This window comes from Hyla sarda, chromosome 2 (genome assembly GCF_029499605.1).
Source record: "Hyla sarda isolate aHylSar1 chromosome 2, aHylSar1.hap1, whole genome shotgun sequence".
Lineage (NCBI taxonomy): Eukaryota > Metazoa > Chordata > Amphibia > Anura > Hylidae > Hyla > Hyla sarda.
The window spans coordinates 124,570,056-124,595,662 of NC_079190.1; the positions used below are offsets into that span (position 1 = coordinate 124,570,056).

Sequence of the window (25,607 nt, forward strand, 5' to 3'; positions counted from 1 at the left end):
CATCATAGGGCAGCTCAGTTGAGCGTTCAGTATTGAGCCCCAATCTACCATTTTTGTGTCGGGCCTCAAAATGTATCACTTGCCACCACTTTTGGCCAACGATTCACTGAGCTGCACTGTGACTATTTGACCACCGGCACCAGCAAGAGGATTGCTCAGGGGACTGAAGCAGACATACCTGGGGAGCGTGGGAGGTAAGTAAAGGTTTGTTTATTTATAAGGGATAAGCTGGGCATTTAAAAAAAAAAAACAAACAAACAAAAAACTCCTGCTTGAGTACCCCTATAAGCGTAGATTTGCCTCAAAACATAAAAAGTCTAGCTTAAATGGGGGTATTGTTAATGCCCATCTTTATTGTAGCATGTAATATACAAGCGTGTTTCAGACAGTAGTCTGTCCTTATATATAAAATATCCCTAGATGTTTAGTTTTGGGTACGTTATTATCATTTAATGGCTGAACAGCCACTGAACTCTTTAATAGTTGACCCCAAAAAGCCATATTTATTACATCCCAAAAATATTTAGGTCTACATACTAAGTGTCGTGTATATTAGAGCCCAGCCTTCCTAATACCCTTATTAGTTATAACTTCATGGTAATAAGGGATTATGGGATTTGGCAATTCTTACATGACTTGTTAGAGAAATGGCCAAGGCCATCTTTTTTAGTCTCCACCCCTACGTGTGCCCCAATATATGATCAGATGCCTCCCCTGTGTAAAGAGTTTGGCTTTGTGTGTCGATTGAATTCTGGACAAAGAGTGCGCATGGAGAGAAATTCTTAGTACAATCTTCCTTTTCTAAAGTGACTATTTGTGGAGAACAGACACCTCCCAGATTTCATGTTACTTGTCTGAAGGGATTGTACGTTGGATCTGCTTGGTGGCGAGGTTTCTTCAGTTCTCTTCCACTATATTCTAGCTCTTATAATCCCATAATGGAAGTATATTCTCCATTTCAGAAGAATCTGAGTTCATTCCTCTTTTATTTAAAATCAAAGCATTAAAAATCCTTTTCTGAGAAGCCACATGCCTGCAGGACAATGAAATTAGATGCTGCAGTGTGTGACATCAGACACTAGTCGGCAGTATTGTTCCACTTTACTTTCAGTCTTGGCGGTAACGTAGAATCTGCCAGTGGATCCTGAAGGCCTTTTTTTTTATTATGGTTTTCAATGGGATACAGATGCAATATAAAAAAGATTTATTTACATCCTATAATGATAAATAATAGTACGTTTGCACATCTGACATGTGGTTGGTGATTTGTATAGTTTACCTAGGTCTTAGTTTCCACATCTAGTTTTTACTCAAGATGATGGGAAAAAAGTCCAGCTGCGCTCCAGTTGTATGTATTTCTACTGTGCAATACAACCTGTAGGTCTTACCCATTTATTACCTGAGAATGTGGTCATTGAATGATCATCAACCTCCTAGTGGGTGTACATACATTTATATATATGAACCAGAACAAGGCGCAGCACTCCAATAACAACTGTATATTTATTTTCTCATGTGGGCATTACAACGTTTCAACTCCTCCTGGAGCCATTTTCAGGCATAGTGACACACACAGCAAAGAGGGCTTTATGCTCATACATCTCATTAAGTGCAAATATCAATTCACATTGTCCCAATTAATAACGTTTTGAATAAATTAGTATAAATACTTTAGTGTATTCAAATACATAATATTGTGTTTAAATATCTGAAAAGTGATAAAGTGCATAAATCTAAAAAATGTATATAAAAGTTTAAATCCCGCTTGAAAACTTTGTGTTTACATTAATTACATTACTCTCATATTGCAAACACATGTAACTAAACTGATTAAACAAAAAACATAAACAATGAATTGGATGCATCACATACCTTCCTGTAATGGCGCTATGAGCGCGGGCATATGTTCAATGCACCTGTGCAAATTACGCAAGTAAACTACTATACTACTATGCACATGATAAAGGTCATGTGACTCTGATGAACACTTGATCATGTGCATAGTAGTTTACTTGCGTATGTATGTGTGTATATATAATTTTATTTTATTTTTTTTAAATGTGTGTGTGTGCATATATATATATATATATATATATATATATATATATATATATATGTCCCCTTATATGTATTTGAGAGGGAAAACAAGAATCTTTCTTGTGCCATCTCTAATAAGAATCCTTTTGTTCTGCTCTATCTTAGGAGCAGAATAATGGAAATGATTCTGGTGCTAGATCTGCTGCATGCCGGACACTGTAAGCACCATTGAGTATCCACCATTGATATCAATCAGATTTGTATTGAACATTTTGCATAAGAAACATAAAATGAACAGTTCCCAACTCCCTCCGCACCGCCGCGGGTAGAAATCCCAAGATGCTAAAAGACCTAAAATATCAGGCGTGATAGGAAGATAATGTTCAGACAGTAAAGGAGACCTCTCTTATGACATCTCAGTTTGCCGTAATCTTTGACCGAGGTCCCTACTAATGGAACTTCCATTGCAAAAGCCTTTTACTAGCAGCATTCTATTCATTCTGTCATTCATCAGAATATATAATCAGTAATATTAGCATTTCCTCTTGTATAGTTAGTAAATAATCATTCAATGTGTATAGCATAATGCACCAACTGTATGCCTGGAGAAATAATGGGGACTTTGCTTCTTGTACATGTGACCTAAAGGGAAATGATAGATTGTATTCATTGGAAGGCTGTTTTTGTTAGTCTCTCCTAATAATGGCTGCTTTGACTAATGTGCTTCTTTCTCTATGAAGACATGACTGGTATCAAACAGAATCCCAGGTCATCGTCACAGTAATGATCAAGAATGTGCCGAAGGAAGACGTACACATGCAGTTTGCTGAGAGACAGGTAAGGAGACACATAATGAGATCCTCTATCTGCTGCTAGAAGATCAGAGGGTGACCGTGTATAGTGTAAAACATGTAAGAGGAGGCCATCCAGAGAACAATAACCGATTAGAAGGTACAAGCATACGTTATCCCCCCCCGCCTACAATCATAACCGAGGGCTGACACTAAAGCGATACAGACAGCGGGTTCTCACCTAAAGATAAGCATTCATTCTAGTGGCTGAATGGAGTCAAATAATGGTGTTCTGTGCATAGGCAATGCTACACAATAGTATATAAAAGTCACTCTGACAGTGTTTCCCAACCAGGGTGCCTCCAGCTGTTGCTAAACTACAACTCCCAGCATGCCCGGACAGCCGAAGGCTGTCCGGGCATGCTGGGAGTTGTAGTTTAGCAACAGCAGGAGGCACCCTGGTTGGGAAACACTGCTCTATGATAACAGATCCCCAAGATGGACAAGCAGGAAAAATTGAGTATTCTATCCAAAGTAATACCTTGTTCTCTCTACTGATATCGTTATTAGGATTGTCAGAAAGTGCTATGAGGTAACATAGTGGACACAAGTATGACACCTGATGTTTTAGGACCTGTGCCCAACCCCAAAAAGGAGATTGTATTATTATTTAATAACTTAGGGTGCCCTGATCACACCCCTTTTTACAGTTTCTGGATACTCCCTCCCGTTACTTAGCGATGTGCGTATATAGATTGCCTGACCTTCCAAGATACAAATCAGATGCGTGTGAACTTAATTTTAATAATTGGACTAAATATCAGGTGACGGGTGGGATTATACAGTCAGAAGTGTGAATTATAAAAAACAAACGACCTCCAGACCAGTGGATAGTAGGGCGCTGAGGGACCAGGCAACAATTGAAGCAATCAGCTTTATTCCCAACATGCAACGCGTTTCGCGCTAGTGATATAAATTAGATGCCTGATGAAGCGGACTAGCGCGAAACGCGTTGCATGTTGGGAATAAAGCTGATTGCTTCAACGGTTGCCTGGTCCCTCAGCGCCCTACTATCCACTGGTCTGGAGGTCGTTGGTTTTTTATATTGCTTTTATTGTGGAGTGGCAGCAGAGGGATCTGCTTCATGCTATCATCCAAGTTGTGCTGGCGTTTGCACAACTTACATTGGTAAGCGCTCTATCATCACTAGCGTTTCCACATATGTTATTTATTGCACCATGGAGCGCTCCTTTTTGTCTTTTTTTGTAGAAGTGTGAATTAGGCAGTCACGCTCCTCAATGTACAACGTTCATAACCATGACTGTAAAATGCTGCCCAGTCACTCCCATTATTAAAGTTAGCTTCACGCCCATCTGACGAATACCCTAAATAATGAGACAAACTATAAACCTGCATATTTGGGGAACAAATGGGAATATCAAGAAACTGTAGAAAGGTGTGGGATCAGGGTGTTGTAAGCTTTTTAAAGAATTTTTTGGGGGGTTGGCCACAGGTCCTCTCAGTGGTTTCATGCAGCCCAAACCACAGGAAGCATAAATATTCATGCTCCGAGCTATGATTTACTCTTAGCCTTCATTCCGTCATACCCTCAAAATCCTCTGGAAACGGGGTGATTGTTCGTGGTGGGCAGTAATCACGTCTCTCCGCTCCACTGTGCATAATTGACAGGTCTCTCCCTAGAGAGACATTGGGGGAGATTTATCAAAACCTGTGCAGAGAAAAAGTTGACCAGTTACCCATAGCAACCAATCAGATCGCTTCTTTCATTTTTAATAAGTAGAAAGGAAGAAAAAAACGACCATCTCTGGCGCTGGTCTCCTGCAGTTGATAGGACTAGGACATCTGATGTAGTGGTATAAAAAGGTTTATTATATAAAACATGTGCAACGCGTTTCTGGTCCGAAACGGACCCTTTGCCAGTGCACCTTGCCTGACGAAGTGTCCGTTTTGGACCAGAAACGCATTGCATTTGTTTTATATAATAAACCTTTTTATACCACTACATCAGATGTCCTAATCCTATCAACCACAGCAGACCAGCACCAGAGACGGTCGTTTTTTCCTTCCTTTCTACTAATTAACTCTGATAGAACGAGTCGATCCCAGAGGTCCGTGGCTGCAGGCCTGGATATTGCATAAAGCCTCACCACTTGGTAAGTAATTCTCTTGACCACCACCTATACCTCTTCATGAACGTACTTCACTAGGGGCGCAGTCCCTTCTCTTTTTTTCCTTTGTTTCATTTTTAATAAGGCCTCTGCAAAATGAAAGAAGCGATCTGATTGGTTGCTATGGGCAACTGGGCAACTTTTCCTCTGCACAGGTTTTGATAAATCTCCCCCATCGTTCATTAATTGTGAGGGGGCTGAGAGCAGCAGCTGGGGTACCATGTTGATGACTAGTTACATTCCCAGTGGGCTTTGATTCTATAATTTCTCTAATGTGGCTTTTCAGTGTTAATCATAGTTTGTTTGTTTTTTAACAGATTTTGTGTATTTTGTTCTGCCGATGGTTCGGGCAGCATGAGAACACAGACAGGTCCCCTTTAATATTGTTGTTCCTGAAGTGAATTGCAATGATCTGCTACACTTTCACATGATTACTTTCTGGGTGAACGTTCCTCTATATGCTCAGTACTTCCCCATAGAGTTGATGGGTTAGTCGATAAATGAGCAGTAATTGCATTAACACTGGTGGCATGTAAACACATTTGAGAAGTCTGTGTCTACTCTTTGTAATCTGTTGTTGACAGCGATTTCTCCTTGTGGCTTTCTTCCAAAAATGAATGAAATCTGAGTTGTAAATAACACCCTCTTTCCATTTTATTGCTCGGCTTGTCAGCGCCTCATATATTATGTTGGTCCGCACCATGATAAGCCGTAACCATAGCTTTAGCAACATTTCTGCATTATTTTCCCAATAGTCATGTCTATCATTTTGTTTTCCCTTTTCGCATGCTCCTGTTCTACATCCCAGTCATATAGAATGTGCACGATATTAACAATTTTCTCGGCTAATAACAAGATTGATTTTCCTTCAGCAAACATTTCATGTCCTTTTCAATTTGAAGCCATTTGAAATGTAAATGTGTTGGTAATAAATGGCTCATTATTAGAGAGGTGCGGGGTTAGGGATCATGGGTGTATGGTTAATGTCTGAGCAGATATTGGAATAGCTAAGAACTTTGTAAATGTAATCCTTTACCACTAATAACTTGTTTGCCTTTTATATTCCATTTGTTTAACTGCCAGTACTGCTGCATTATAGCATTCAGATGTATAGTTATATATTATGTATGTATATAATATATCAGCCATAACATTAAAGGGGTTAGTCAGACTTGATGGGCTGTCCTCAGATGCACTGTGGCTTCTACAGACAGCTGAGTGGATGAGGTGTCCAGAGCCAAACCCCTGCCAACCTCATATTGAGGACCTGTCCTAAGGATAAGCAATGCTACGGTATGTTTAAAGGGGTAATCCTCCCCTATACACCTTATCCCCGGCGTTTTTTTTTTTCAGAGCATCAGGTGCAGCGCCGAAGGCTCGTGCTGTCACGTCATGCCCCCTCTCTGCAAGCCTATGGGAGGGGGCGCGACGCCCCCTCCCATGGGCTTCCATAGAGGGGGCACGGCCCTGACGTCACAAGCGGGGTTGGACCGTGACGTCACATGCCTCTGGCACGGAGCGAAGTTTGCTCCGTGCGCCAGATGCCTGGGGTTGCCGCAGCTGAGATTGCCAGGATGCCCAGTGGCAGGATCCCCACAATCAGACATCTTATTCCCTATCCTTTTGGATAGGGGATAAAATGTCTAGGGGTGGAGTACCCATTTAAATCCTGGGTAACCCCTTTTAAGCCAGATGTCCTATATTGTGCAGACCCTTAATATGTAGCCAAAACAGCTATGATCTGTCAAGGCATGGACTCTACCTTCACAGAACCTCTAAAAGTGTTCTTTGGTATTTGGCACCAAGATGTTACAACCTACTGTAAGTTGTGCATTGTAGCCTTTATGGTTCAGACTTGTCTTTCCAGCACATACCATAAATGATCACAGATCTGTCCAAGAACTGGGGACTTTGAATGCCGAGTCAACACCTAAAACTGTCATATGCCTTACACCATTCCTGAACAATTTATGCAGCGAATAGCCGAGGCATTGTCTTGCTCATCGAAGCCATGGCCATGAAGGGAGGTCTTGGTCTGCAACAGTGTTTAGGTAGGCAGTATGTGTCAAAGTGAAGCTTATTTCACACTACACTGGTCGTCCGAGGTATACATGGGGGTGACTCCCAACATATACTTGTGTCAGATGCAACGTATATATACCTAGGGTCTCGTGTTAAAAAGGAACATGGGACCAAAGGTTTTACAGGGTTCATATCTTTGTCTAGCAAACCCTAAAGTATATCATCTGAATGGAGATGGTGCTCTTTTTTTCAGGAAATCCATCGCTCAGACAGATATAATAGATCTCATTTCTCTGTAAGTCCCATAAATATTGAATTGACCAGGAAATCATTCGACATTCTGACTTTGTCTCAATGGGCTAGACTGGTCCATTCAATTCACATGGAGCATCTTATAGAGAGAAATGTCATATTGGATAGAGAAACCAGCCACAGCTCATATTTAGTGAGATTTAGTAACTATCTTTTTGGCCATAGATGGGGCTAGAAACATTGGGCAAGGGTCTGTGTGCTTTAACCCCTTAAGGACTCAGCCCATTTTGGCCTTAAGGACTCAGACAATTTAATTTTTACGTTTTAATTTTTTCCTCCTCGCCTTCTAAAAATCATAACTCTTTTATATTTTCATCGCCAGACTAGTATGAGGGCTTGTTTTTTGCGTGACCAGTTGTCCTTTGTAATGACATAACTCATTATATCATAAAATCTATGGCGCAACAAAAAAACACTATTTTTGTGGGGAAATTAAAAACGCAATTTTGCTAATTTTGGAAGGTTTCGTTTTCACGCCGTACAATTTATGGTAAAAATGACGTGTGTTCTTTATTCTGAGGGTCAATACGATTAAAATGATACCCATTATTATATACTTTTCTATTATTGTTGTGCTTAAAAAAAATCACAAACTTTTTAAACAAATTAGTACGTTTATAATCCCTTTATTTTGATGACCTCTAACTTTTTTATTTTTCCGTATAAGCGGCGGTATGGGGGCTCATTTTTTGCGCCATGATCTGTACTTTTTTTTGATACCACATTTGCATATAAAAAACTTTTAATACATTTTTTTTATAATTTTTTTTTAATAAAATGTATAAAAAAAAGTAGCAATTTTGGACTTTTTTTTTTTTACGTTCACGCCGTTCACCGTACGGGATCATTAACATTTTATTTTAATAGTTAGGACATTGGGGGAGGGGATTTTTCACATTTTTTTCACTTTTACTTTTACATTTTTTTTTACACTTGAATAGTCCCCATAGGGGACTATTCATAGCAATACCATGATTGCTAATACTGTTCTGTTCTATGTATAGGACATAGAACAGATCAGTGTTATCGGCTATCTTCTGTTCTGGTCTGCTCGATCACAGACCAGAGCAGGAGACGCCGGGAGCCGGAAGGAGGAAGGTGAGGGGACCTCCGTGCGGCGTTCTGAATGATCGGATCCCCGCAGCAGTGCTGCGGGCGATCCGATCATTCATTCAAATCGCGCACTGCCACAGATGCCGGGATCTGTATTGATCCCGGCACCTGAGGGGTTAATGGCGGACGCCCGCGAGATCGCGGGCGTCGACCATTGCCGGCGGGTCCCTGGCTGCGATCAGCAGCCGTGATCAGCCGCGCATGACACGGGCATCGCTCCGATGCCCGCGGTTATGCACAGGATGTAAATGTACGTCCTGGTGCGTTAAGTACCACCGCACCAGGACGTACATTAACGTCCTGCGTCCTTAAGGGGTTAACCTATACTCGTTTGTTGCTGTTATTGTTTGCTTTTGCCTGACACTTATCCTAATGTTTTTATTGTTTTGACATTTTAATGACTCTGTTAGATTAACAATTTATTAATAAAACCTAAAAAAAATTACATTAACACTCCCTCTCCCCCCCTCCCTCCCTCCCTCTCACTGCAGTCATGACACCTGGGGCTCCTGTTCTTGTGATCGGTGGGTTCCCAGTAGTGGGGCCCCCAGTGATCTTGTAGATTGGTGATACACAAACTCAAACCCTGAAAATCTGCTCTAATATTTTTTTTCCATTGTGTTGGGGACAGTTTTGAAAATAGAAATAATTATCCGGCATTATATGTGTAGAATCTACACAGAAATAAATGCAGCAGATCTGCCCTGTGTGAACTGAACCTTATAATTTGTCTTTGCAAGGAGGATTTCAGTAATAGACGTGTATTGGAGAATTGTTTTCAATCCCTTCCACAGAAATGTCTTTGTATAAATTATGACCGTGCCTCTAGTAATGTGACAGCTGTGGATTACCTACTAGCGGATCGGATTCTTTATAATAGCTGCATTTTTTAGTTTGTGAGGAAAAAAAACATTAGTTCATGTCAGTTGTACATACCAATTTATAAGACTTGAAAAGAAGCACCTGCTCACCACGACTGTATATGAATGCCAGCCATTCGGAATATGCTGCCGCATATATTTCCAATTGACCCTGGATCTTAATTAAGAATCATTTCTTTCAGGATTCATTTTTTACAGCGATATGAGGCCGAGCTGTGTGCGGAAGCGTCTGTGCACTTTGTTTGGAGATTTATATTTAAAAAAAAATTGCAAAGTAGCGTTATGTTTTATAATAACGCAGATTGCATTTCTCTTTTACAGTTCAGTTTAAATGTGAACCTTCCATCGGGAGAACATTACAACTTGACACTCTACTTGTTTCACTCTATTGTGCCAGAACAAAGTACATTCAAAGTACTTTCAACCAAGGTAAGTCTTTTTTTTTTTGCTTTTACTGCCCTGTGTGGTTGGCTGTTTTTGTGACGTCATGATTGGTTCTTTTTCTTTCTGAATAGAATCAATGTGGAATGGCCAAATGTAGTTATTAGAAGTAATATAAACCTGTAGATTAGTATTTTCCAGTTGTATACTTAGAAACCACTGAAAATTGAGGAAAGTTAACGATTATGTTCTGTTATTTACAATCTGGTCTTTAATTCCTTTGAAAGTGCATGACTGCAATTCTGTCCAACGTAGGAAAGAAGCATTGCTCTCGTTGTTTCATTTGCATATTTATTGAAGATCACTTCATATCCAGATCAACAACATTCGGTGTTGGATGCCAATGGAGGGGTGGAACGGGTGCAGGGGCGTCTGCAGTCACGTCCCTGCACCACCAATTCCCTTGGCGCCCGACAATGAATGTTGTTGTTCTGGATATAAGGTGATCTTTAATAAATATCCAAATAAAACGGCGAGTGCAATGCTTCTTTCCTACATTGGATGGCATGCTCTACGAACTTTGCCTGGTTGCATATGCCCCCCCGTACAGTGTATCGGTAGTCAGAGTGAGGGGCAAGGATCTAGCAAGACCTATGATATTTACCTGTAGTGCCATGAGTTACCTACACTAACTATTCGAATGACTGCAATTGTCATATTGGCTCCCTGGATATTAAATTGTCATTGGTTTCCATTGAATCCAAAGGAATAGACAAAGACCACATCAGCTCATTGTTAACAAGATACACAAAGTTGGCTCTGCTACATCTGTATAAACATTTTTTTATGGGGATAGTTTTGTTGCAGCAATTGGTAAACCAGTTTGAAATACAAATCGCCTAAATTCTATCATCCAATCGCTGCTCTGTAACTCCCTTCTCTCTGATTTCGTGCGGCAGACTGATAGAACAGGGGTGAGCACAGTAAAATGTTAGTTACATCCTCACTTTGTCCCTGTCTGTGCTTCAGCACAGACATAAATGATGTTGCAAGACGCACAGGATTGTCTTCTGTATTTTAAAGTCGTTATTTTTATAAAAATGATTTTTAATGATGAATTAAAAGGTTAACGTTTTGCCAAGATGTGCAACATACAAAAAGTTTTTGATTCTGACAGTGCCCCTTTAAGACATAAATGTGTAAATATATAAAGGCCATCTGTGGGACCCCCCGCGATCTCCTGCATGCGGCCACGGCTGTCCCATAGAACTGTATGAGAGGGAGGTTACCGTTGACCTCTTTAGGTCGACGATGCGTGCATTAGCGCTCTCAGTGACGGGGCACTGTACAGGAGGATCGCAGGGGGTCCCAGCGGTCGAACCCCTTGTGATCAAACATTTATCCCCTATCCTGTGGATAGGGGATAAGTGTTATAGCACTGCAGATGACCTTAAAGGGGTACTCAGGTGGAAAACTTTTATTTTTTTTTATCTACTGGTTCCAGAAAGTTAAACAGATTTGTAAATTACTATTACTATTAAATTAAAAATGTAATTAAAAATGTATCCTCCCAGTACTTATCAGCTGCTATCAACAGTTCTTTTCTTTTTGGATTTCTTTCTTTTTTCTGTCCACGGTGCTCTCTGCTGACACCTCTGTCCGTATCAGGAACTGTCCAGAGCAGGAGCGAATCTTCATAGCAAATCTATGCTGCTCTAGACAGCTCCTGATATCAACAGAGGTGTCAGAAGAGAGCACTGGACAGAAAACAAAAATCCAAAAATAAAGGAACTTTCTCTGTAATATACAGTCGCTAATAGGTACTGGAAGGAGAAAGATAATTTTTTTTTTATTTATAGAAATAATATACAAATCTGTTTAACTTTCTGGCACCAGTTGATATAAAAAAAAAAAAAAAAAAAGCTTTTCCGCCGGAGTACCCCTTTAAGGTTTATACACATTTTGAGTTGCTTATAGTCGTAATACCTCATGCATAGTAGTATATGGGGGAAAGATTAACCTCTGTATGCCTCTGATGTTTTTCTTTTGTACCCTCCCCCCGTAGGATTCACTATAAATACATGCTCTATAAAGTGCCCTGCTATTAAGTTATCTTTCTTACAATCGTTGCTTTTAGAGGAGATATCTTTGTAATTGTGCTGTACAGCGGCAGTATATGGTATATATGGTGTGTGCTTCTGACACGAAGTGCTATGTTTTATAGTGCCCTGCTTCCGTGTAGACCAGTGTTTCCCAACCAGTGTGCCTCCAGCTGTTGCAAACCTACTACAACTCCCAGCATGCCCGGACAGCCGCTGGCTGTCCGGGCATGCTGGGAGTTGTAGCAGGTTTGCAACAGCTGGAGGCACACTGGTTGGGAAACACTTGTGGAGGCTCTTAAACCTTAGCCTGCTTTGTAAAATACATAGGCGTAGGATCAGGGGTTGCCGTGCTTACCCATCAAAAATTAAAAGTTTTTGACACAGGGAAAAAGAAAGGCTGGTTCTTGTTTAGTCATATTTATTTCTGCTATAAACTGAAATGACTCACAGCAACATGGAAATTGTAAAATGTCACATTAAACCTTATTTTGCTGCTTAGATCTCCCCGTATATATGTAATTTTTTTCTTCGCTCTCTCTCTCTCTTTTTAGCAGACATGAAAATATAGGCTAAGGCATCCTCCCCTAGGAATGGTTCATTTTAATCTGCTTCAGGAAGCTTGAAATGCTCCAGGTTAAAAACATAGTTCTTAGGAAATGACACAATAAAATAGAAAATAGATGGAATTTTGAATTCAAGGAAGGTCGGTTTTATGAAAAAATATTCCTGCCGAAGAACAGATCTTATGCCTTTAAGGCATTAACATTCTCGGCATAACAGAGATAGAAACCGAACGCTATGGAAAATGTAGCCGATGAAAGGAAATTTGTGTGTGAGAATATCTATTCTTCCGGCTGGCAGTAAATAAAGCTCTGATGTTCGGGGAGCATGAGCCGTAATTGCTTGCTCCATGTGACAGTAGCGCAGGCCGGCTGGCATAACTAATGAGTTTAGGGCACAGTAGTTTCTAATTAGTCAGACTATGTGGTGGCCTGCGTGCAACGCGGCCTTTAGGTGGGGCATTCCTCATAGAACTTGTGTCTGGAAATATGAATGTATGCAAATGGAACACTTTATTAGATTGATGGCTTAAACAAAGAAGAAGAATACCAATTAGCTCCGGTGCCCTTGTGTGACAGCCGACAGTCTGTTTACAGAGAGCGGGCAGCAGAACAGTCTACACAAAACCCCAATCAAAGCAGCAGTCACGTGCCCGCTCAGGGACCTCTGTATCCAGGCAGGCGACGTCTCCTTTATAACCTTATTATTCTACTTTGTTTAGGTTTAATTGAATATAGATTTGCATCTCTGGATTTATAGCGGATTTCACTGTTCACGCAGTAAATGACATATATCCTGTTTTGTCTTCCGCACCTTTCCAGCTCCTAATCAATATATATATATCTTCAGACTGTGTGTAGATCTGCGCAGCTACCACGCAGCCTCACACTGGGGGGAATTTATCCTTTATGGTCTACTCTCTGTGCAGGTTTAGAACACAAATGTTGCGGTGATTTTGAAGTGTGTGGGACAGATTCATCAAATGCATGACAATGATAAATATGTCGCCCGGCTAAATCATGCGGCCAGTTTAGATGATTTTGTAGGGCTGGTGGGAGTTAGTCTAAGTTAGCGTGTAAAAGAGGTAATGTGCAGCAAATGTGCGACTTTCTCCAGAAAGTTGCGCTTGATAAATCACTTACCACTGCAAAAACTCTTCTAAAGCAGTCCACAGTGTGGTTATGGTTCTAAAATGCTCTGAATGAAACGTTGCACAGAAATTGGCTGCAACAGTTTATTAAAGGAAATCCGTCATCAGTGTCACTTGCACTAACTTGTTGGTACAGAGAGGTAGTGCAGGTGACACTGAGGACACTAATGACAACCATACTTAGGCTGCATTCACACCTCGTATTCAGCCTATGGTTGCCGGATCCGGCTGGGGGAGGGGAAAACCGGGCGTACCGTACCCCAGCAGGACCGGCGCTGAAATCCATTTTAATGAGCCGACCGGAGTCAAACGGTGATTCCGGTCGGCTTATTTTTGACCCGTTTCCGGTTTTGTGACCGGACCTGAAACCATAGTATACTACGGTTTTGGGTCCGGTCAGGAAACCGGATATGGGTCAAAAATGAACCGACCGGAGTCACCGTTTGACTCCGGTAGGCTCATTAAAGTAAATGGATTTCAGTTGGGGTACTGGAGCGCCTGGTTTTCCCCTCTCCCAGCCTGATCCGGCAACCTTAGGCTGAAAAAGAGGTGTGAATGCAGCCTTACCTAATACTGTCCCGAGCTTCTATTCTCCTGCTATTTTACTCCTTATTTTCCGTTCCAGGGCCAACTTGGAACATGGACAGAGCTTTCTGATGTCACCGCTGCTTCTTTTCTGCTGGTTCCTGCTGCTGACAAACAGGAGCGGTGACGTCAGGAAGCTCCACCCATGCTCCAAGTTGGCCCTGGAATGGATGACATGGAGGAAGATAGCAGGAGAACTGGAGCACAGAAAGGAATCCGGTAAGTATCTTTGTGAGATGTGTGCAGGTGTCACTGATGAGACTTCCTATTTAGACTAAAAAAAAAAAAACAGGGTAAACAGTGTGATGAATTCCCTCAATGTGTTCTCTCTGGTCACTCGCCTGGTTCTGCCCATGTGGTGTTCCTAGGTGCAACAGGTGCCAGACTGTCAACATTTAAAGAGTACCTGTCATCAAACCATATTTTCTAACCGAACTCAGATTATATTTCCTATTATATAACTACTCCTAACAACCCTTCTGCCATTAAAAATATTTTCTGAGCTTTAAAAAGCTCTATCATACCTTTCCCCTTGTGTGAGCTCCCGGCAGGAGAAAGTGGACGTTTCCCAGCAGGCGCAACGTTACTGAATTCTGCAGGAGCTGTGCCTCTCCATTCTGCACATGCACTTCCTGAGTTTAGTCTCCTGCCAGGCCAAGAGGAGACCAAACCAACTGATTGACTTATGCAGGGAACAGAGCAGAGCCACCTAGTGGCCGTTTTTTCAATCTCAATAAAGACATATAAATGTTAAGAATTTTAACAGCAAGTAAATAGCAAAGTGTCTTATTACATAAGGGACAATATGTCAAAGTTTAGTTTGGAGATAGGTACTCTTTAAAGAGCTAAAAATAATGGCAGGCTGCATCCACGTGTGGTATGTTTGCTGCAGAATTTAGTGTGCATTGATTAATTGCAGACTTTCTCCATTGACTTCAATAGGAATGTAAACTTCCTCAACAAATCTGCAATGTTTTGAAATTTAACGCATAAAAAAAATCCACAACTTAATTTTTTTCTTTGCAAATTTCACTCTGCACTCTCAAATCTGCAGTAAAATATCTGCAACAAATCACACAGGGCATAGTCTTGTAAAGAAAGATAAAAAAAAACCCACAGATTTGTCAATTTCAGTGGGGAAATTGTGCACTGTTTGCGCTATGGGTAGCTGTATCCTATTTTAGGAAAGGTATTCAAAATAGATGAGATCTTATTTCTCGATGCTATGCATATTGGAATTTCATTGTTGTAGTGACTATATTTCTAAGGCTATGTTCACATCAGGTTATGGAGCTCCGTTACAACAGCTGATAACATCAACGGAACGCGACAGGTCCCATTCACTTTGGTGCCTGTTGGGGTTTTCATCTGTTATTTTTAAAGCTTACCAGTCAGATCTCCGCCCCCCTCCCCCCCAAAGGAAAAAAACAAACCTGTTGCACAGTAACTCATCCTGATCATGTACATCTAATTTTGAATTGTCTATGACCTATATTTCTCTCAGAATTACCTTTTATTTACTTGCAATCATTGCTCAGTGAGGTTTCTGTCCTTGCAGAGGCATGGGGTCCCTCTCTTCTCCCCCTCACTTACTCTGCTCTTACTCACAGAGGGCCAGGAGCAAGCACAGCAGCTCTGGACCTGCTTGCAGCCCTGTCAATCACTCATGGTGTCCATGACGTGTCGGTGATCACTGGACACTGCAGGACTGGTTTGTAACAGGAGGGAGGAGGACCCCTATTGGCCACTTTTTTTGACTGGCTTTTTCAGTACAAAATACTGAATTGTCTGATGAATTGTTTTCATGCCTTATAACATATCAAAAGTTATTGTATTTGACAGAGCCCATTTAAAGATTGAGGGCAGGCTCACACGGGGCGCATCCGCAGCATATTTCATGCTGACGATGCGTCCACGATAGTCACAGAGGGACTGTACAGGGAGCTCCCGGCTGCGGGTGGATAGCTCTGTGTGTTCGCTCGTAGTGGCAGATTACTCAGCAGATACACAGAGCTTCCTGATCACCGCCGGGCACTTGCTATGCTGTCGGCGCATACGCAGCATGAAATACACTGTGGGTGCAACCTGTGTGACCCTGTCGTTTTTTTAGCAGGTGTTTTTGAAATTCCCCTGTCTCCTGTATGCCTCAAATGTGAGGCGAATGAAGCCTGTCATTTTGGGACGTCATATTTCTTTTTGACAGGGCAATTTTTCTCGCTAAGTAAAACCTCCAAATGAGTCCAAATTATGGGTAAAAACAACCTCAGTCTGGTCAAAGACTGAACTGATGAGTGCATCAGAACTGCTTTGTCTTATGACTGCTGCATCCATTAGAGGCAGTGGCATTGCTTTAGCTTAGGTTCCCTACAAATGCCAAAGAAGTGTTAATAAACCACTTTTGTGTCCAGTTTATTAGGTTGTCTCTGATAGGAGCAGATCAGGATCCCAGCTGACACCCCAGAGTTACACCATCAGTGCCATGGTAAAGATTTGCGCTTGCATGAAACATTTGCATGAAATTCGTCCATAACCCATTCATATGGATAGTACTGATATTTGCCACATGTACTTTGTACAAGGAATTGGCCACTTGTGGACGTGTCTCCATAAGTTGTCAGGCTGCAGAAACACAGTAAACGATTACTTTCTTGCAGTCCCTTACTAAAATCAGTGCAGGAGACATGGAGATCACGTTTTGTATGATAGGGTGCTATGGTGAGGTTTGACATTAAAGATAGGCCAGTTGAATCTGTATCTGAAGAGACTGCAGCTCAATGTGAATGGCAGCAGGTTTGATGGCCACCCCATTATGTGTATGCTAAAAGAAGACTATACTTTCAAGGTTCTACATCTAAGAAGAAAAAAAACTACTGGCTAAAAAGGATGTCTTCATGTGAAGAATGATCTTCCAGGTATGCGGGAGGACTAGCTGCATCATAAAATAAACTTTTATTAAAGGAAATCTGTCAGTAGTATCACCCGGACCGCCTGGCGAAGATGACGTCAGCGTGCCCCAAGCTTGGATCGGAGCTCCGCCTATGTCCCAAGGCCTTCATCAGCATAAATAGAAAAACGTTATTTGTGGCGGAACGGCTGGGCGAATCTGGACAATGTGAGTACGGTTTTAATCAGCATCACCCGCACTACAAGCCTGTGTGACAGGTTTAGTGCGGATGATACTACTGACAGATTTCCTTTAATCCCTATTGGTTTGTGTCTTTTGGAATGTTGCATTCTAATAGTGCATATATTTTAATGGCTTTGTAATTTATTACATTTTGTTACTTTTGTGGGACAAATAGTACGCTGTGGGGGAACTACACTGTAGACAAGTTTTATATAGAAAAATTGGTTTCAGCATGGAAAATATAAAAAAAAAATATATAGCCTCTGTTCATATTGTCATTGTGGAAACATGATTGGTAATGTGGATATGTTGGCTTAAGTGGGTTACGTGGGCCTTATGTTTTTGGTACCAAGGATAGTGCTTAAAGGGGTTATGCACCATAAGGTGATTTTAGTATGTACCTGGCAGGCAGTAATGGACATGCTTAGGAAGGATCTGCGCTTGTCTTGGGGCTAAATGGCTATTTTGTGAGATTACCATAACACTGTGACTAGCATTTTGTGAACTCGTATTTCCTGTTTGACTTTTCTTTTGACTACAAATCCCACAATTCCATTTTCCTCCCTCCCACGCATCAGCCACCCCACCCATTGAAACATAAATGAGCTGCATCCATCAAAAGACCTGTGGTTTTCAATCATGGTGCCTACAGCTGTTGCATTAGTTGCAGATTGATCTCTCTCCCACCAAGCGATCGCTCCACCCATTGAAGCAGACAGGCTCCCTGTCATCAGCTGACTAGTGAGTCAGGTCTCGGCCGCACTGCAAGCTGGGAAAAATCTGAGATAAGTCATTTTGTATGCTGATAAAAATTGGAGTGAAAATCACATAAGAATTGTGAGAAAACCATCACACACAGGTACAGACACTATATTATGAACTACACTAACTATACAGCCCCTGTAGCATAGTCAAATAAAAAAAATTCTGGAATACCCCTTAACAATGCAGGATGTAAATGTACGTCCTGGTGAGCTGGTACTTAACGCATCAGGACGTACATTTACGTCCTATGCATAACCATGATAGCAGCCAGGGACCCGCCCGTAATGGCGGACATCTGCGATCGCGGATGATCGGATCGCCCGCAGCGCTGCCACGGTGATCCAATCATCCAGCATGGCAGCCGGAGGTCCCCTCACCTGCCTCCGTTGCCTTCCACGGGTCTTCTGCTCTGGTCTGCGATCGAGCAGACCAGAGCAGAAGATGACCGATAATACTGATCAGTGCTATGTCCTATGCATAGCACTGAACAGTATTAGCAATCGAACGACGCAGGACGTATATTTACGTCCTGCGCCGGCTCCCGCGATATCAAGCGGGGTCGTGCTGCGACCCCGCATCACATCGCGTCGGTCACGGCGCTCATCAACGGCCGGGACCCGCGGCTAATACCACACATCGCCGATCGCGGCAATGTGCGGTATTAACCCTTTAGAAGCGGCGGCCAAAGCTGACCGCCGCTTCTAAAGTTAAAGTGAAACTATCCCGGCTAGTCAGTCGGGCTGTTCGGGACCGCCGTGGTGAAATCACGGCGTCCCGAACAGCTTACAAGACACCCGGAGGGCCCTTACCTGCCTCCTCGGTGTCCGATCGACGAATGACTGCTCCGTGCAGTCAAGCGCCGATAACACTGATCACAGGTGTGTTAATACACGCCAGTGATCAGCATGAGAGATCAGTGTGTGCAGTGTTATAGGTCCCTATGGGACCTATAACACTGCAAAAAAACAGTTAAAAAAGGGTTAATAAAGGTCATTTAACCCCTTCCCTAATAAAAGTTTGAATCACCCCCCTTTTCCCATAAACAAAATAAGTGTAAATTAAAAAAAAATAAACATATGTGGTATCGCCATGTGCGTAAATGTCCGAACTATAAAAATATATCATTAATTAAACCGCACGGTCAATGGCGTACGCGCAAAAAAATTCCAAAGTCCAAAAAAGCGTATTTTTGGTCACTTTTTATACCATTAAAAAATGAATAAAAAGTGATCAAAAAGTCAGATCAAAACAAAAATCGTACCGATAAAAACTTCAGATCACGGCGCAAAACATGAGTCCTCATACCCCCCTGCACGTGGAAAAATAAAAAAAAGTTATAGGGGTCAGAAGATGACATTTTTAAACATATAAATTTTCCTGCATGTAGTTATGATTTTTTCCAGAAGTACGACAAAATCAAACCTATATAAGTAGGGGATCATTTTAACCGTATGGACCTACAGAATAAGGTGTCATTTTTACCGAAATATGCACTGCGTAGAAACGGAAGCCCTGAAAAGTTACAAAATGGCGTTTTTTCTTCGATTTTGTCGCACATTGATTTTTTTTCCCGTTTCGCCGTGAATTTTTGGGTAAAATGACTGTCACTGCAAAGTAGAATTGGTGATGCAAAAACTAAGCCATAATATGGATTTTTAGGTGGTAAATTGAAAGGATTTTTAAAAGGTAAGGAGGAAAAAAACGAAAGTGCAAAAACTGAAAAACCCTGAGTCCTTAAGGGGTTAAAGTGTAAAAATAAAAGTGAAAAAAGAACAAAAAATTTAAAAAAAACCTCCCCCAATAAAAACGTAAATTGTCCCATTTTCCCTATTTCACCCCAAAAAGTGTAAAAAAAAAAAACAAAAACATTTTATATACACATTTGGGATCGCTGCGTGCATGAATATCCCAACTATTAAAATAAAATGTTAATGACACCGTACGGTGAACGATGTGAACGTTAAAAAAAAAAAAAATAATAATAAATGAAGTCCAAAATAGCTGCTTTTTTTATGGTATCAATAAAAAGTACAGATCACGGTGCAAAAAATGAGCCCCCATACCGCCGCTTATCGGAAAATGAAAAAGTTATAGGTCTTCAAAATAGGGGGATTTTAAACGTACTAATTTGGTTAAACCGTTTGCGATTTTTTTTTAAGCGCAACAGTAATAGAAAAGTATGTTATTATGGGTATCATTTTAATCGTTTTGACCCAAAGAATAAAGAACACATGTAATTTTTACCGTAAATTGTACAGCGTGAAAACGAAACCTTCCAAAATTAGCAAAATAGCGGTTTTCTTTTTAATTTCCCCACACAAATAGTATTTTTTTTTTTGGTTGCGCCATACATTTAATGGTAGTGAGTGATGGCATTTTAAGTGAGTGATGACATTACAACGGACAACTCGTCGCGCAAAAAACAAGCCCTCATACTAGTCTGTGGATGAAAATATAAGAGTTATGATTTTTTTGAAGGCGAGGAGGAAAAAAACGAAAACGTAAAAATAAAATTGAGTCCTTGAGGCCCAAATGGGCTGAGTCCTTAAGTGATTAAGGACCAAGACCATTTTCACCTTTAAGGACCGAGCCCTTTTTTGCAAATCTGACTACTGTCACTTTAAGCATTAATAACTCTGAGATGCTTTTACCTTTAATTTTGATTCAGAGAGTGTTTTTTTGTGACATATTCTACTTTAACAAAGTGGTACATTTTTGTCGATACTTGCATTATTTCTTGGTGAAAAATTCTAAAATTTCATGAAAATTTTGCATTTTTCTAACTTTGAAACTCTCTCTGCTTGTAAGATAAATGGACATACCAAAAAAATTATATATTGATTTACATAACAATGTCTACTTTATGTTGACATCATAAAGTTGAAATGTTTTTACTTTTTGAAGACCTTAGAGGGCTTCAAAGTATAGCAGCAATTTTCCAAATTTTCACGAAAAATTCTGTCTGATTTTTTCAGGGACCAGTTACGGTAAGCTTAAAGTGGATTTGAGGGGCCTTTCTGTGAGAAATCCCCCATAAATTACCCCATTATAGAAACTACACCCCTCAAAGTATTCAAAATTACATTCAGAAAGTTTGTTAACCCTTTAGGTGTTGTACAGGAACAGCAGCAAAGTGCAGGAGAAAAATCAAAATCAAATTTTTTTTTACACTAACATGTTCATGTAACAAGTTCTACTTTGGTTTGATCTGACCATATGACATTCTCCCAATCCTTTTCTGGATCATCCAAATGCTCTCTAGCAAACTTCAGACGGGCCCGGACATGTACTTGCTTAAGCAGGGGGACACGTCTGGCACTATGGGTTTAACGGTGAAGTGGTTCCCCGTGCTGAAAAAGGTTGGGAAACACTGGGCTATGCACTCAAACTTTTTGCGTTCTTGGTCTACCCTTTTTATTCTAGATGTTCATTTTGGTAGCATGCATTGTGATGCCCAAGATGCCAAATGAGACAGCATCAAGTAGAATATTCATGGTAGTGTGGGTAGATTTTGGGGGGAATTAATCAGTCACTTTATTGGGATGGCCTTGTCAGTCAGATCACATGATAGCAGCAAAGATACAAAGAATTTCCAGGGGGGGAGCATGGTCCTATGTCAGCTGGGGCATTTATGGCAGCTTGCATTCTGTGAATGAAATGGTCCAAGAGGCTGCTTGTAATGAATGATTACAAACATAGGATTCAAAATTTTTAGTAGTCTGTGCGATGTGCAGTGGGGTGCAACAAATCACAGTATGGCAAAATAATAAAAACATTTAAAAAAATCCTGTATGTAGAGTAATATTTAGAGCTGTGACCTACAGTTACTTTTGATTTAATTTGAATTAGAATTTTACAGGTTAAATGGCAAACAATTTAGACAGCTTTACTAACATTTACAGACTGTCGAATAACCTCCCACCCCATAAAAAAGAGTTGACAGCTGTAATTATATATTGTGTAGAATAAAAAAAAATTAAATACTGTTATACTGCTTCTTACTGTTTTCTTTCTCTGGTATTTTAATGTAAATCAAGTTGCAACTGACACCCATAAAGAAATCCTAATGGACTGATTAATATTGTTCTTAGTACAGAAGGGATTGTGCTGGAATGATTTATTAGAAGTCTATTGAAAATTTAAAGCAGTTACCAGAAAATAAAGATTAATTCATTAGCCGTAATTCTTCGCTGTAGCAAGACTCCCACTTCTAGTGCGTGTTTGTGTGTTTGCAGCTGACTGTGAATTTCTTAGCTAATAGTAATGTTTTCAGGGCGGAAATTCACTTTATGTATTCTTGTTTTGTACAGCTTAAGTGAATTGCCCCAATGACTCGGGCACCTAGAACTGACTACCCGCAGTTCGCTTAGTGTTCATGAAGATCCACTTCATGTTTCGTTTTGGGCATGTTCCACTAATTCTGTGAAAGGAAAACTCCAATCTAAAACTATGTGTCTATTATTGTAACTTCACGTTAGGGTTTGCTTCAGCCTTATACAGTGATTTATTTATTTTTCCCCTTAAGTTTGTGCTGGGCCGAGCCTGAAGAATGTCATCGATATGCCGAAACCCTGATATTATGTATTGATTTAGTGCCACCAATGCTATTAGATTTTGGACCTTTTTCCCCTCTCAATCTGTGCCATGTGAATGGACTTGTTGTATACCTTGTGCGCAGAAGTTTTGATCATTGCTTACGGTGCATTCACACGGCCGTCTGTCCCCGTTTTTTTATCCCCTTTTTGTTTCCTTTTTTTCAGACTGTAAACGGATTCAAACCGGTTTAAAAAAAATCCCATTCATGTCAATAGGATTTTTTTACAATACGTTTGTACCCGTCTGCATTCATTTCCATTTTTTTACGGCAGAAAAAACGGCACATGCAGTATTTTTTCTTCTGTCCAAAAAAAACAAGAAAAACGGATACAGTAAATTTAACATTGAAGTCTATGGAAAATGAATGAGCCTTTAATGTCATCCGTTTTTTCAATCCGTTTTTACTTTTGAGCATGCTCAGAACAAAAAAAATTTTTTTTTTAAAGTTGTTTTTTTTTATTTTTGATGGGAGAAGAACGGGACAGGTCTAGACGGCCATGTGAAAGCAGCCTTACAGTCACAGGGTTTAGTCTCCCAGACAAAGGGAAAATGCGCTTCATTTCTATCATAGCCCTTCTGTTTCGTCTTTATTCTAAATGACCTTAACATGTAAAGCTTGGAAAAAAGAAGAGACAGAGGGGATATGATAGAGACTTTTATATACATAAAGGGAATCAACATGATAAAGGAGGAGGGCATGTTTAAAAGAAGAAAAACTACCACAAGAGGACATTGTTTTATATTAAAGGGACAAATGTTTATGCAGTAATATCAGGAAGTATTACTTTACTGAGAGAGTAGTGGATGCATGGAATAGCCTTCCTGCAGAAGTGGTCGCTGCAAATACAGTGAAGGAGTTTAAGCATGCATGGGATAAGCATAAGGCTATCCTTCATATAAGATAGGGATAGGCATAAGGCTATCCTTCATATAAGATAGGGCCAGGGACTATTCATAGTATTCAGATTATTGGGCAGACTAGATGGGCCAAATGGTTCTTATCTGCCGACGCATGATTGTTTCATTCTATATTCTCTATGTACTATTTACTCTTTGTATTTTAGCAGAAGTTTAATGGAGACTGAGGAGGTTTATGAACCATAGGAAAGCATGCTAGGGAGGGAAGAATTTTTTCTAATGATATATTCCATGCAAAAGGAGTAAAAATAATTTTAGATATATGTATAGATGTATTTTACAATCTGAAAATGGATATGGTGACGCTTCATCCATGTTCCTCTGTCTTTTGTGGCTATTTTCAATAAGATAGTCCTTGTTTTGCCCGTTGCCTTACGTTACACTCAGGAATGTCAGACCGGAGAGCAGTATTGATGTTACCGGGACTGGACTGGATAGAGATGACATTCACTTGAGTGATTTCACAAGGAGACAGTTCAGGACAGCGCGGTGCTTTCTTGTGTGCTGGTGTTAGCTATACTTTCTACAAAAGGCTGCTTGTTGGAAGGACCACAGGGCTCCCTAGGTACTGTTGGTCCTAGATAACAATCCTGTGTATATGCCATTCATAGTTCTCCAGCACCAAAACAGGAAGCCGCTCTCCTGAATGAGCCTTTAGCAGAGATTTTCTTACACATGTTAAGTGTAATTTGCCCAGAAAAATACTCTTATTTTCATAGGGCAGATTAAAATGTCAGGCATGTTGTGAAGTTTGATCTTTGCAGAAATGTGGTCTCCTTGTGCACTGGCCAGAAAAGCCAGAAGACCGTTTACTTCTGGCTGGATGATATTTTAAGGTATAGGGTACGATTCCATTTATCATAGCCCGGGAATGCATACCCCCCCCCCCCCCCCCCAGGCCTAATACAGCTGGCACGTAAGAAAGCTGTGTATAGCACAATGCAGAAATCCTGCTGATCTGGGCTTTTACCAAACTTAAGATTGTGCAGCATTCAAATGGTCAGACTTCCCACACCAAGAATGTGAGGCTTCCTTGCCAGACTGATCCAGATTTTCTAAAACGGTCTAACTCATAGGCAGCAAAAAACTAGACTAGATAGCCGTCACACCACCTCCCATAGACATGAATGGAGAGGGCGTGGCGTGAAGTGACTAGGGGGCGTGACTGTGATGTCACGTCCCCGTCTCGGAAACAGCGCCCGGCACAGAGAAACCCAGCGGCGCGACCCCTGAGATCATACATCTTATCCCCTTTCCTTTGGAAGGGGGATGAGATGCATAAACCTGGACTACCCCTTTAAAGCAGTGTATCTTTTCTCAATGCATTGTGCAGTACCTGTTGCAGGTATAGGAGGTTGGGAGGAGACTGTAGCAATAGGGCTGGGCAGTATGACCAAACGTGTGTATCACGGTATTTTTAAAATTTTTGGCAGTTCCACGGTATATAACGGTATTTCCTCCCCCCCCTCCCCCCCATTATTATCAGCCCACATCCCCATCGTGGTAAATACTCACATATCACCCACATGCGCTGCCCTCCTCGTTCTGCTTGTTGCGGCCGCCGGCACTGACACTCTATACTGTGCGGTATCCCTATGCCCGGGCTGCATAAGGTAAACAAAATAAACTTTAACGCACCTACGTCGGCCTTACGCTGGGGACGTGAACGTCGGACAGCCATCAGCCTATCACAAGGCCGCAGCGATGTTCTGCCTCGGCCGGTGATAGGCTGAGCCCACTGTCATGTAAGAAGCCGGCCAGAGCTCCTTACATGACAGTGCGCTCAGCCTATCACCGGCTGAGGCGGAACATCGCTGCGGCCTTGTGATAGGCTGATGGCTGTCCGACGTTCCCGGCCCCAGGAGACAAGTGAGGCCGGTACCGGAGCAACGGGAGGTGAGTTAAAGTTTATTTTGTTTATTTTTTGCAGCCCGGGCATAGGGTTACCGCACAGTATAGAGCAGTGGTCTCCAACCTGCGGACCTCCAGATGTTGCAAAACTACAACTCCCAGCATGCCCGGACAGCCGTTGGCTGTCCGGGCATGCTGGGAGTTGTAGTTTTGCAACATCTGGAGG

The 25,607-nt window shown here is 41.2% G+C and overlaps 1 protein-coding gene across 2 annotated transcripts in view; it reads left to right on the plus strand.

Moving 5' to 3' along the window:
• The window catches only part of SUGT1 (SGT1 homolog, MIS12 kinetochore complex assembly cochaperone), a 109,779-nt gene that overhangs the window by 60,765 nt on the left and 23,407 nt on the right, over positions 1 to 25,607 (plus strand). For both annotated transcript variants that reach the window (XM_056555476.1, XM_056555475.1), the window contains exons 10-11: positions 2,778 to 2,874; positions 9,667 to 9,774. In XM_056555476.1, the coding sequence (XP_056411451.1) occupies positions 2,778 to 2,874; positions 9,667 to 9,774 (205 nt within the window). The remainder of the gene's footprint in view (positions 1 to 2,777; positions 2,875 to 9,666; positions 9,775 to 25,607) is intronic.